General features: G+C 39.7%; 1 protein-coding gene across 1 annotated transcript; it reads left to right on the plus strand.

Annotated features, from left to right (window-relative positions):
- Positions 1-9,086: 9,086 nt before the first annotated feature.
- Positions 9,087-11,839, plus strand: GCK72_021020 (uncharacterized protein; the record flags this gene model as incomplete). The annotated part of the gene is made up of 6 exons (XM_053733949.1): positions 9,087-9,266; positions 9,310-9,676; positions 9,720-10,115; positions 10,159-11,182; positions 11,229-11,535; positions 11,579-11,839. 6 exons carry the CDS (start codon positions 9,087-9,089, stop codon positions 11,837-11,839), a joined length of 2,535 nt encoding a protein of 844 aa, XP_053582862.1.
- Between the last annotated feature and the right edge of the window lie 3,108 nt (positions 11,840-14,947).

Below are 14,947 nucleotides of genomic sequence, written 5' to 3' on the forward strand. Positions count from 1 at the left end.
AAAAATTGGACTTAATTTTAATTAAAATCATTAAAATGAAAGAAAGTGAAAATTGAGGCTGAGCAATATGCGTGATGTGTGGCGCATTGTCCGCAAACACCAATGCGGACTTTGAGAAGTATAGTACCCTGGGAATAAATGAGATAAGCTATTACTCAACAGTGTTGTCGGGAATTCCGATTTCCGGATAAGAAAATGTTCACTTCCCGATATCTCTGCTATTTAACAAATGCGTTTATTCGAGAGAACAATGTGTTAACAAAAAGTAATAGAAAAATGTAGCTAATTATTATCGATAGTCGCGGAAATAGAGTTAAACGTAAATATCAGACACTAACTGGGGGTAATGCAATCGCGCCCCGTTGCACCACCCGCACACCCACACCACACATATAGGGACCTGCCGCACCATCTTGCACAGGTGAATCGCGACTCATGAATAATACATTGCTGACATGTAATAAACGAATAAAAGACAAGTGGCGAAAGAAATAGGCGAATAATTGATGTGCTCGCGAAACTGTATCTACAGACGTATAATTGACGTATAAATGGCAAGTCGCGAAAAGGTGTCACTCAGTTATTTTTTGAGACTTTTTTCGAGCTTTATATTGGTTTTTGTTTCTGTCTTTGAGTTTTTTTGTGGTTTTTCGTGTTTTTTTTCTGCAATTCAGAAGAGATTATCATGCCTCGATCCAATTACAAGTTGTTTCAATCATCGGAAATGGAAGGTTGGTCTGTAAAATGTGAAATGTGTTACCATAAAAGAGCTTTCAGAAGATCTTCTGAACGTCGAGAATTATGATCACATGGAAGAGGAATCTCAAAGTTCAGAAAATAGTTCTGATATTTCTGAAGTACAATCAGTGGAAATCGATAGAGATATAAATATGGATTATGGAGAGGAGATTTCTGATAACAATGGATATGAAGTTCTCGAAGGCACCGAGACAGTGTCAGGTATCAAAAATTTGGGTTCAATTATTTTATTAAAAGTAGACACAATAGAATAGTGGATGAGTTTCAGAAATGAAAAAAATGTTAATGTTACAAACGCTACGTTTGTATACTTTAAACGTGTACATTCCTCGAGGTTACACGCATTTTATTAATTCTATTTTTTCATTGACCTTGCCTTTTTATCATGCCATGTCAAGGTCAATGTTATTCTGAACTTTCACTAAAAAGCTCAGTTCTGATTTTCCCTTGCTCCACGATTACCGCAATAAAGAGTATAACTATAACCCCGTCTTCTACGACATAAAGATGGCGGACACTACAACTGGCGATCAGATAAAGCAACTCACTGAGCAAATCAACGCTCTAGTAGGAGTCGTAAGTACTCTAGCAAAAAATCAAGCCCAATTCCAAAATTCCGGTAACACCGAAACCTCAACCACCACCACCAATGACACAAAAATCTTCGACTCAATTTGCGCCCGAATCCCAATGTTTGTGTATGACGCAGAAGAAGAGAAGACATTCGATAACTGGTACACACGGTATGAGGAAGTCATCATAAAGGATGGAGCATCGCTCGCAGAGGACCTCAAAACCCGGATTGTCCTGTCAAAGTTAGGCCAGAAGGACTACGCGTTGTACACGAACCGATGCTTGCCGAAACTACCGAATGAAATCAGTTACACTGACACCATTAAAAATCTGAAAGCTCTATTCAAATCGACGACGTCAATATTCAGGAAGCGTCAGGAGTTCTTACGAACAGAGTTCGGCGGAGGAAGCTTAGAAGAATACACTGGGACAGTTCTTCGAAGATTTGCCACATCAGAGTTCAAAAAAATGACCGACGAGCAAACATGTGCAATGGTATGGATAGCAGGGATGCGGGACCCATCCTATCAAGACATCCGAGCAAGAGCACTCCAAGTTCTCGAGCAAAAGCCAAATCTGACACTTCTGGAGTTGGAAAGTGATGTCAAGCGACTACTGGATATCCGTGCCGACGCGAGAGCTGTGGGAGGATCCGTTACAACGACATCGGACGTGAATGCGGTGCAGAAGTTCCAAAAATCCAAGAAAAACACTCCGGAGAAGAAAGATAGCAAACAACCACCATCTGCATGTTATCGATGTGGAGGGAATCATTGGGTGCGAGATTGTGAACATAAAAAGGTGACATGTAGTTATTGTAAAAAACCAGGTCACTTAGAGAAATGTTGCAGAAGCAAGAATCGGGAAAACAAGTCTCCAAAAGTCAAGACGGTCTACATCGGGGCCGCATCGATCGATGGCGCAGAGCGAATCTATCGACAAGTACAAATTAATGGTCATTATGTGAAAATGCTTCTGGATACCGGTGCTGACATCACGCTGCTCAGTCGAAATGATTGGACTACTCTGGGAAGACCAAGACTGGAAAAACCCGCCATCAAAGTCAAATCTGCCACACACGAGCCGGTGAAAATATTCGGATCCCTCCATTGCAAATACATGATGAATGGAAGACAAGAATCTGGAGTGGCATTCGTATCAAATACAGACACTTTACTCGGAAGAGACTGGATTTCAAAAGATAAAGAGTTGTGGAAGTTCCTTCAAAATTCTGAAAAGATTAACCGCGTCTCTGTCACCGAACCAGCATGCAACTACCTGGGCGGGACAAGGGAACGGTTGATCGAAGCGATTGGAACCAAATACAAGGAAATAATGAAACCAGGACTCGGAAAGTGTACGAAGACCAAAGCAACCCTGACACTGAAGCCAAATGCTAGACCCATATTCCGGAAGGCGCGCCCCGTGACGTATTCTGCTCTTCCAATGGTCTCAACTGAAATCGAACGACTGAATCAAACCGGCGTCATTTCCCCAGTCGACCATTCCGAATGGGCCGCTCCAGTCGTTGCAGTAAAGAAAAAGAATGGTTCCATCAGACTATGCGCAGATTTCTCTACTGGATTAAATGATGCCATTGAGTCCAATAACCATCCGTTGCCCACTGCGGACGACATATTTGCTAAACTAAATGGTGGTAATTTTTTCACGCAAATCGATCTCGCCGAAGCATATTTACAGGTTGAAATGGATCCGGACTCGCAGAAGCTTCTGGTCATCAACACACACCTGGGCCTCTTCACATATAATCGCCTCCCATTTGGAGTCAAGTCAGCACCAGGAATTTTTCAACAAATCATGGATACTATGCTGAATGGCTTGGAAGGAGTGTCCACCTACTTGGATGACATCATTATTTGTGGATCTACCATAGAGGAACACAATGAGAGAGTGTTTAAAGTATTTGGGCGTATTCAAGAGTATGGATTCCGGATCAAGATGGAAAAATGTTCATTCCTTATGGAAGAAATCAAGTTCCTTGGCTTCATTATCAACAAGCAAGGACGACGTCCCGATCCAGAGAAAGTACTACACATCAAGAATATGCCGGAACCCACTAACGTGAGTCAAGTTAAGTCTTTCCTGGGACTTATCCAATTTTATGGGCAATTCGTAAAACAACTTTTCCGATTACGCCAACCCTTGGACAATCTCACTGCCAAAGACACTGATTTCAAATGGACTCTGGAATGCCAAAAGTCATTCGATACAATCAAGGAGATCCTGCAATCGGACCTACTGCTGACTCACTACAATCCCAACTTGCCAATCATTGTGGCTGCGGACGCATCTCAATACGGAATTGGAGCAACCATCTCTCACCGATTTCCGGACGGAACCGAAAAGACCATATACCACATCAGCAAGACTCTGTCAAAAACCCAGCGGAACTACAGTCAGATCGAGAAAGAGGGTTTTGGTCTCATCACCGCCGTCACCAAATTTCACAAATTTATCCACGGGAGAAAATTCACTTTGCGAACCGATCACAAACCGCTACTAACTATATTCGGAGGAAAGAAAGGAGTACCTGTTTACACTGCAAATCGTCTTCAACGATGGGCTACAATCCTATTGAATTATGATTTCGACATCGAATACATCAACACCAAAGATTTTGGACAAGTGGATGCGCTGTCCAGACTGATTGATGAGCAGAATGCCGAGAAAGCACCAGAAGACTTCGTTATTGCACAAGTGGAACTGGATCCTGTCGACCAACTTTCCCAAAATCTCGAGTTCTTACCTATAACTGCCAAAACTATTTCATTCCAGACCGGTAAAGACACCATCCTGACAGATGTCCTCAACTCCTTGAAATCTGGTAAATGGCCCAAAAGTGAAAAAGGAACCGAAATGTGGAACATGTGTAATCGGAAGGACGAATTCTCAATTGTCAACGACTGCATCGTGCTGGGCGAAAGAGTAGTGATCCCCACAGTTTTGCGACAAAAGGTCCTGAAGACACTCCACCGTGCCCACCCTGGAATCGTGAGAATGAAAATGTTGGCAAGAAGTTACGTATACTGGCCGGGTATCGACAAAGACATCGAAAAAGTGGTCAAATCGTGTGATGAATGTGCCTCCGCCGCCAAGAATCCAGTCAAAAATCGTTTATACTCATGGCCAATTCCAAAGAAACCATTCGAACGTGTTCATGTTGACTTTGCTGGACCGGTAGACGGTATGTATTACCTTGTTTTTGTAGACTCGTTTTCGAAGTGGCCTGAAGTCTATGCTACAACTTCGACTACCCCCGCAGCTACTATCAAGATATTGGCAAAAGTTTTCGGACAGTTCGGGAATCCAGAGACGCTAGTCACCGATAATGGTCCTCAGTTCACGTCACAAACGTTCCAAGAATTCACGGCAGCCAATGGTATCACTCATGTCCGCTCTCCACCGTATCATCCTCAATCGAATGGTCAAGCCGAGAGATTTGTGGACACTTTGAAACGAGCTTTATGCAAGTTACAGTTAACTACAGTACCTACCTCTACACTTTTGTTCGTAGCTTCCGAGTGTCTCTCTCGCTTATCTAACCGAGGTTTGAATATAGTGGTAGTATGAGATTCAGTCAATGATTCAGAATTTGAAAGACTTCTGATATCTCAAGAAGATGAAATGGCAGACGAGGCGAGAAAATTGTGGAATTATACCAGAAACAATTTCTCTACTCATGATCTATGCAACAAATGTGGCAATTTCTTGAATCGAAACGAAAATTGGTTAGTATTCGATAGTAACTTGAAGTGTCTATTAGTCGTTATTCAGCTCTCGGTGCGAAGGATCCGCCATTGCAACATTTGTTCGAATTGGTGGCTTTTTTCAAATTTTAGACCTCGTCGAAACTTTTTTGGCGGATATTCTGTCTATAAGGCGAGAATTGAAAAGCGGAAAAGATATACCTCATAGTTTGAACAGTCACTTTTTTTCTGAGTATTGGAAAAAAGAAGCCGATGATCACCTAAATCTCTCGACGGTTTTGTCTATCGACGGGGTCCATATTTCAGGAACCACTAAGTTTGTTTGAAAGATCATCACGTTTTTTTAAAGAAAAGTTCCAGAAAATTGTGGCCTGTGAGTTTGATATTAGTAGATCTCCCGACTGGATTGATGCAAAAATCAACTAGTGTTGTTCTCGAAGGATTGGTAGAGTGTTCCGAGACGCCGTCCACTGCAGTTTGGAATTCAATAATTCCATTCATTGTGTCTGATATTGAACGAAACATTGGGAAAATTGGCGGATTCACAATCAAATGTTACATTGCTACAGTCACAGCGGATCAACCCGTGTGGTTTTTATTCTGTAAACGGATCTTATGTTTCTTTACGTTTCAGGCCAAACGTGCGTTTTTCGGCATGAAATCGCATCAGTCCAGCGGCTCTTGTTTCTACTGTCTTTCCGAAAATACGTTCTACAAGTCGCGTGGAGATTCACGAAGAGAAACTAGGTTCGGAGAGTTGACATCGTTTGATTCTCGCCATGGCCAAAATGGGTTCGGACCAATTCCATCGAAGATAATAGATATCATTCATCCATACGATACCCCAATCGATCTTCTCCATGCCCTCGGAGAGGGGATTTTCGAAAGAATAAGAAAAGGTTGAAATGATTTTTCAATGAAAAAGGATTAATTTTGTTTGTAGAGTTAATGCCGAAGGATATCAAATTAGAGAGGAAATCGGAGATATTTGTCATCGACGAGAAACTTTTCAATTCTTATATGAAGAAAGTGAATATTCATTCGTATTACAAAAACTTGGAAGCTTGTCGAAATGGCACGGATAAAACAAATGTAATTTCTAGGGAGTACGGTATCCATCTGAACTTATGTCATTTTTTGCAGTTCTTCCGCTTGGTAATTTGTCTGATTGCCTCAGAATGTCCACATATGACCCCCGAGGCTCGTACTGTATTGGTGGCGTTAAGTATGCTAGCTAATAAAATGTACAGTGACTCGAGTGTTAGCGACCTTTTTGACCTTCAACTATGTGCTGCTGCTGCATGGTTTTTAATCGAAGCGAATGAAAAGTATATCACAATCAAGGCCCACGTAGGTTTCAGTAAAGGAGCCTACTCCACTGTAGTATGATCCTTCAGGAGATTTTGTTTCATTTGCCGGAAGTCAACCAAATTTTTAGAAATACAGGACCTCTATCTACGAATTCTTTTGAGAGCTATTATCAGTTTGCATTGAGTGGATATAGTACTTCGACAACTCGGTATTTCGTTCAAAATGCTTGCACAAAGTTTGTTATTTCATTGAACAATGTTTGATATTCCGTTTTTAGAGTCCTTCTTCATAGCAGTATTAGAAGAGAAATTGCTCATCGATCAACGGATCATAAATCCTCCAAAATTCAAAAATTTCTATCATTGACTTCGGACATCATTCCAACAAAAATCCACTGGATGAGCCCCATTCTTGAAATTACTCCAGAAGATTTAGCACATGTATCAGATCGAGAAGCTACCTTATTCGGAAGACTTTCTCTCGGAATTGGTACTCTTACATCGAATTATTCTGACCGTAAAACAACCGATGATATGTTTTTCGCCGAAACGATTGAAGGGAAAAAATGTTTTCGATTCATCGCTGTTATCGTAAATAGCTTTGTCAAGGGAGTACTGGCAGAGCCCATCAACTCAGTAACTCAGAGTGAACGTTTTGTGAGCTTCGGACAAGTATATAATAATATGGATTCCAATAATTTATACTACGCATCGGAAGTTCATAGAATTATCAAGGAATATGATGGAATCCAATGTGGAACATTGTCGGGAAGAAGAACTGTACTCTCTGTGGAAGCTATTAAAGGAGTATCATGTTATATTAATTCGGATACTTATACTATTTTCATCCAAGCTAACGGAGCTCTTCTTCATAATTAAGCATTTCATAGTCGTCTCATGTAGTTGTTGATAAAAGACCCAATAAATTCAAACATTTGCACAAATGGCTCTTGAAACAAGAATATTTTTCCAGAAAATCAACGTCTTCCCGTCACCTCGCGTCATATTGTCAACTTTTCTTCATTGTATCTCTAACTTCCTCTCTCGCTTATTGCTTCCAGAAAAATTGTGTAAAATCTAATTATTTTTAGCTTCCAAAACTTATCGGCATGCTTCGAACCCCAAAAACATCGTACGCACCTGCTCCATATAGAGTGCCACTAAACCGACGTGTCATCCACTCTCCCGGTCGGAACGATGCCACCAGTTCCAGTTCCAGATTCAATCAATCCAGACAAGACGATCTATACATCAATGACAATAGCTCCTTCAGTCAAATGGTAGATCATAGAGATTCAGAAGCCGTTGTCACTTCTCCATCACCTCGTGCACCATCCAAACGCCTTCGAGCCACTGTCGACGGCCGATGGAGTCCATTCGGGTTCGCAGCGACGGAACTATACAACTACGAAAATGGGATTCCACTGGATAGAGCAACTTGTGATGTAAATTTGAAATATGTGGCACGACAAACAGAAAACTTTCAGAGAAACCTTCAGAAACTGGTCAAAAATACACGTGAAGTCGACTACTACGAGTTCTTACGTTCTGCACAAGAATGTCGGTTGGCAGGAAATCATATATTGGAAAATGTTTGCCTTCAAATGGCTTTTTCTGCTGGAATGGTACACTTTTCTTTAAAAGTTTTTCGTGAATTGTTAAATTACAGAGCAATATTCAAAACAAAAAAGTCGCAAAAGTGGTCGAAAAGCCCACAAATCTGACTGAAAAGGCACAAAAAGCATTTTCTTTGGATCGAGCTAACGAAGTTCACGATACGGTTCTTCATCTTCCCAATAACAACTATTTCCGTCTTTCTGCGATTTTCCATGCCAATGATGTAGGAGATTGGAGTGGTACGAACCTCAGAAAATCTCTGAGAGCGTTCGCCCGCTACCTTTTCGACAAGGTTGATATTACACCAAAAAGTTCTTCTTTAAAGCACTATCACGGAGTCTACAACGAGCCATCTCGAGGAAAAGTGACGCAATCGCGCTCAACGGGACTTTGGCGCGAAGCACAAAAATTCAAATTTAATTATTTTTTCTGAATAAATTTTTTTCCTTTAAAACCAAATTTTTCGATAGAAAAGTAACATTTTGATCACAATTTTAGCTCTAATAAATTTAGGGAAGGTTTTTTGAATTGGAAATTGTAAAAATTTCCGACTTTTGGCAAAATTTGGTAAGGTGAAAGGGGGGTTTCGCTGTTTTGTAGAGGGAGAAGGTGTATTCCTTTGCAAAAACCGTTCGATTTTTGGATATTGGTATCGGAAGCAACAGTGGAGCTGAATGAAAGTAAGGAAATCAGAGTTTTATTTAAAAGAAACAACAAACAATCGAAAATAATAGTGTGTTGAGATGTGCCTGTATTCTGTCGTTTGTTGTGTTTCGAAGAGAGAAGTTCCGTGAATAGTTCCTGAAAAATGTTCAACCTCAACTACGATATGAAGAGAAACGGAAAGACACGTAAAGGAAAAATGGACCTGAATGAGAAAAGTGGAGTGGTGTGATGAGATGAGAATCCGACGTTGAGAAGATCGAAGACGAGAGGCGTCCACATCGTTTTCTGAAATAAATCATTTTGTTGAATAAATTTAAGAAGATATTAGCATGTGTTTTTTTGTTATAATTTGAAAGGGAACCTTGCTCCTTCACCCATCTTTAACTGGAATGTATAAAAAAGCTTCTAAAGCTGACTTATTCTAGCTCCAAAAATGGAAATTGACAGCGCCGGGAACGACACTGATCCGGTAGAAACTATTCGTGTATTGCGAGAACAGTTAGAGCTTTTGGAGAAAGAACATAACAGAAAGATGATTGCAAAAACGAACGATTTTCAAAGAAATGTGCACTTAATACATGGGAAGTTAGACGAAGCAGAGAAAAAAGTCGAGGTGATTAAAAGGAAAAAAACGGTATAACCGGATTGAAATTCAGGCTGAAATTGACAAGAACGAACGGTTGAAAAGAGAAAATGAAGTGTTGGCGAAAGATAAAGAAACATTGGTTGAGCAAAATGAACGAACGAAAAGATCCAGACATTTTTTGATGCAACAGAAGGTTGAGCTAGAAAATCAGATTGTTGCGCTACAAAATCAGATTGTTGCTATGAAGAGAGAAATGGAAGAACTGTCGGCTGAAAACGAGAAAAAGAGTTCCGAAATCCTGAAACAAAAGGAAGAATTAATAGAACTAAAACGCAAGCCAAGAGAAGTGAAGCTAATGAATTACGACGATGTAAAGAGCAATAAAGGGAAACGGGAAAGACTGCAAAAAGCGTGTGACTATTTGCAAAATCTAGCAGGTTGAAAGAGAAATGATTTAAAACTAGAAACTAGATTATTTAGGCTTGGAATCGAAGCTCTTCTATAAGGATGTTGTGAACAAGTTGGAACGGGATGGAATCGCTTCACTGAAATTATCACCTCAAGAGGGATTCCAAGCCTATCATTCTGCAAATTTAACACGGAAAAGCTTCAAAACCATCAAAAATATCCTTAGAAGCCATCAATTGCCAGACCCTTTTCCTCCAATGAAGGCTATCATCAGTTTGGAAAGAAAAGTTGCATCTGATGATGTTTTTACGGTCTACCAGTCAAAAGGGGTGAAAGACGAAGGAAAAATTGTGACTGTAGCTCACTTGAATGATGTAGCCAAGACGGTTTCGGAAAGAATTGAGCAATTGATTGAAACGGAGAAACTGACGTTAGACTTCGATAAGGGAATTTGGTTAACAGTCATGGGTATTCGATTAGTTTTTGACATATTGAAAATAAGAGAATTTAGGTGATAAAGGAGGACAAGAGATGAAACTTTGCCTTTCCATTGGCAACGTTGACTCACCAAATAGCTGCCACAACTTGATCCCTCTTGGAGTATTTGATGATGAAGAATCATCGGAAGCCTTACTGAAGCACATTCCGACAGTAATCGATCAATTGAACAACCTGAAAGAATTGAAGATCACAGTAAACAACACAGAACTTCTGATTCCGGTAGATATGTTCCTTGGTGGCGATATGAAATTTCAGTATGACATGCTTGGCCACCAAGGAGCATCTGCTACGAACCCATGCATGTTTTGTCTCAAACGGGGTCGCATCAAGATCAGAGACTACAAGAGAGGAGAGCACACGGTTCGGCGCACAGAAAAGAGTTATTCAGATGCGAGTGAAAAGGGTTCAGCGAAAACGACAGTGGAAAGTGTGAAATCCCAATCATCTTTCGTCTTCACCGGAATCAGTCTGGATCACGTAACAATCCCAAGTCTGCACACCATCATGGGAGTAGCCCAAGGTTTCGGTTTCGATAACCTTTTGTTATGGACAACAACAATGGATTGTGAAGACACGGGATTAAAGATCACCAAGGCCGACATCAAACAGTCTAGAGTTCGGAAATCCAACCTTATAAATCTCCAAAAAACAGTTCAAATGCTTGATGTTGAGCTGTCTTCCATGTTGACAGTAGCCGTTGTTCTCCAGCATTTCCAGGATTCGACTCTCGATGGCACAGATGAAACGGAAGCGGCAGCGTGTCCAGCTGAAAAATGTCTTTATAGAGACAGATCGATTGGGAAAGCACCACTTTTCGATGCTCGATTAGTGAAGTGTGAAACGTGCGAAGAAACATACCATGCAGTCTGTTGTGGTATGTGGGCTGCAGAGGAATGGGAGTTGACCAATGATCCTAACAATCCATTAAGTTGCCTCGGTTGTCGTGGAATTACGGGAGTGAAAGTGAACGCACTGGCTGACGAGGCGATTGAATTTCTGAAAAATGAAATAGAATTGAAGAAAGATGAATTGAAGTAAACATTATTTTACCCCTTCCCACATAAATTCTATATATTTTAGAAAAGAACAAGCTATCTATAATTCTACGATGGACGCACTCCAAGGCAAAAAAGAAAACAGGAAAAAACTGGAAGATCTTTGGAAGAAATGGGGTGCTGACATGAGTGTGTGGCAAAAAAACTTTTGCGGCAACCACATCTACAATCTTTTGAAGGAAGATGCTATTGATGATTACATGTCGATTTTCACAAATCACAAGCATTTTAATAGCATGACACAGTTTCTCAAGGCTTTAGGAAGGCTTCAGCGTTTGTGCGTGCCAAGAAAGCTGCATCCAGAGGAGATAGAAGACATGGAAAACGCCATTGTAATTTTCCAGTTTTTTAAAACAAAAAAAGTTCGAAATTCAGGACACCATGTGGCTCTGTCTCCAGGAGTTTGCGGCTGATGACAATGTGACGCCCAAACTCCATGCGCTTCTTGAACACGTGATGGAATTCGTTGAAACTCACCACACATGGGCAAAAACGAGCGAACATCCTATCGAAGCATTCCACGCGTCATACAATTCATCGAAACTGCGTTATCGCACGACTCGAAACGATATTCTGAGAGCCAAGGAATGCTTCAAGCGCTGCCTCATCAACAACAGAGTTTTCGATTTGTCCTGATATTGGATTCACTTCATTTCCTCATCCTTTTCTTCTTTTTCTTCTTTATTTTCGCTTTCATTCCTCTTAATTCGTGAAGGCATTCGTGCTGAAAATTGGTACTACCCTACGGGAATATGTGAAATTTTGGAAAGTTGAATACAAAAATGACCTGAAAACACGAATTTCACTTCCATAATTTCCATTCGACTTCTCTCTTGCTCCTTCACTTCTCCTTGAGCGTTTTTCCCTGAAAAAAAATACCGTTGTTTTTCTTGCCTCGTAAATCTATAAATTCTTCACAAAATTCATAATTAAATAAGTAAAAAACAAACAATTATTGCATATAATTGACATTTTAATAACAAAAACGAGAGAAAATTATTTAAAAACACATTTAATCGATTAAATACTGAGAAAAATTAATAATTGCCGCTGTAAAAGGTTGTGTGTGTGCAAACGCGCTCCGCTGAAAAAAGGCGTTTTCCCGCTTTTTTTTTTGAATCGAGATGGCTCGTTGTAGACTCCGTGCGATAAGAGATTTCGAAGTAGTGAGAACAGTCGGCAGAGCACTCAATTCAATGTTCAACTGGTTTTCGTCGGCTTCATCAGAGTTGCATTGAACGTAGCAATCGTTCTGTCCCTTCTCGTAATGAACAAAACAATCGTCAAGATGAAATTTTACTTCTTGTGTCTCAATATAAACGGTAATATCGTCGTACTCCGACTTGAACCTGTCGACAACTTTCTCGAAACATTTCGGACATTGAATCTGCAAGTGAATGTTATAAATATATTCAAATAATTTATTTTCTAACCTATTCCAAACATCCAAGTATCCGACAATCTCGTTGAGCATTTCTGTTGGTAAATCGGTGAGAATGAGCGGCTTCGGATTGTAACTGAAACTCCAAAATTTGCTTTTAAACGAATTTATTTTCTAAACTGACCTTCTATCGTGATCTAGAAATGGAAAAATTCTCGAATTGGTGTTTGACTTTGTCGACAACTGGCTCGAAAGTTCTCGAAACTTTTCGAACATTGAATCTGCAAAAGGAAAATTCCATAATTTTTTCGACTGTACGAATCATTATCTAACTTATTTCTAACATCCAGATTTCCGACAATCTCGTTAAGCATTTCCATTGGCAAATCGGTGAGAATGAGTGGCTTCCGATCGATACTAAAATTCAAAATTTGCTTTTAAACTAATATTTTTTCTAAACTGACCTTCTATCATGATCGAAATCCAGATTTCCGTGATAAAATCGATAGAACCAGTACTCGAAATCCACGTATTCAATCACATCGTCTCCGATTGCCTCACAGAAGTTTTTAAATGCCTCTTCGACGTTTTTGGTGCGACGACACTCGTAGAAAATACACGCGCGAAGAGCCGTCGGATTGTTTTTCAGAAATTCGGACATTCTCTGTCGCGAATCGCTGAAAATTAAATGAAATTTCGTAGAAATATGCTACGAAAATGGATAAATAATGGAAGAAAGGTAGGACACTTTGTCTGCAAAAATAAATGCATACATCGAGAAATAAAATAATCCGATAACAAGATCTGACAATGAATATTTATTGTTGAGAACTACTTGACAGGCAATAGGTTAGAAACTAATTATTTTCGACAGTCACGAAAATATCGTAACTTTCGATTTTCAAAATGAGCCATTTATCAGAATTAGGAATTGAATGACTATAAGTGATTTGTTCGAAGTCGTCATCGATTCCGAGACCTGTTGCAACTTCAGAGAGATTCATGAGATTACACAGTGAAATGTCGGCACTTTTGAGGTTGACGAACTGTGAGAGAATCTGAAAACATATCGGTAGATTTTAGAAGGAAACAAGTATCAACTCACATCTCGAAGGATCACAATGTCTTCTGCTGAAACATGATCCATGCGTACTTCAAATGCGTACAAATGAGACAATCTCTTGAATTGTGAGAAAGAAAACAGTTCCGAGCTATTAAATGATTTTAATTGTTTGAATTGATCCAATTCGACAAGTTCAGCAAAGATATCGTCACCTAATTCGGATCCATGCAGGGAAAGTACTTCGAGTACTCCAGGTTTGAATAGCGATAAGAGTTGAATGATATAATCCTTGTAATCGTCTGTTAGCTCAACACGTTTTGCATAGAATATTGGACAGACTTCTTTTGAAAGCGATTCGAAAAAAGTTGGCATCATTTCAATAAAAGCTGTATATTCATTCCATATAGAAAACGACTTGATAGGCGATTTTGAAGTTGTCAGAAAATTCGACAGATCACTCAATTCAATGTTCAAATGATTTTTGTTTGGTTTGCTTCCACTTTTAATGCGGAAACCAGTCTTCCCTTTTTCGTAATGAACATAGCTTTTGTCAAGATGTAGAGACATTTCTTGTTCTTCAATATAAATGGAAAAATTCTCGAATTGGTGTTTGACTTTGTCGACAACTGGCTCGAAAGTTCTCGAAACTTTTCGAACATTGAATCTGCAAAAGGAAAATTCCATAATTTTTTCGACTGTACGAATCATTATCTAACTTATTTCTAACATCCAGATTTCCGACAATCTCGTTAAGCATTTCCATTGGCAAATCGGTGAGAATGAGTGGCTTCGGATCGATACTAAAATTCAAAATTTGCATTTAAACAAATTTATTTTCTAAACTGACCTTCTCTCGTGATCGAAATCCAGATTTCCGTGATAAAATCGATAGAACCAGTATTCGAAATCCACATAATCAATAACATCGTCTCCGATTGCCTCACAGAAGTTTTTGAATGCCTCTTCGACATTTTTGGTACGACGACACTCGTAGAAAATACAAGTGCGAAGAGCCGTCGGATTGTTTTTCAGAAATTCGGACATTTTCTGAGGCGATTTTCTGGAAAAAAAAACACAATTTGTTTCGTAGAAATATTTATGCATCTACCCACGAAGAAAAATTGTACCATTTAATGCATTTTTTTGCAAATTAATGCTATTCACGAATGCAAATTAATGCATTAATCTGCAGTTTTGTACCGTAATCAGAAGCACTGAGAAAATTGTCGGCGCAAAATATCGCAAGCTGGAAATTCCATGCGCCTTTAATTTTTGTGTGGGCGATTTTTGTGTGGATTTA

The sequence above is a fragment of the Caenorhabditis remanei genome, chromosome V (genome assembly GCF_010183535.1).
Source record: "Caenorhabditis remanei strain PX506 chromosome V, whole genome shotgun sequence".
Lineage (NCBI taxonomy): Eukaryota > Metazoa > Nematoda > Chromadorea > Rhabditida > Rhabditidae > Caenorhabditis > Caenorhabditis remanei.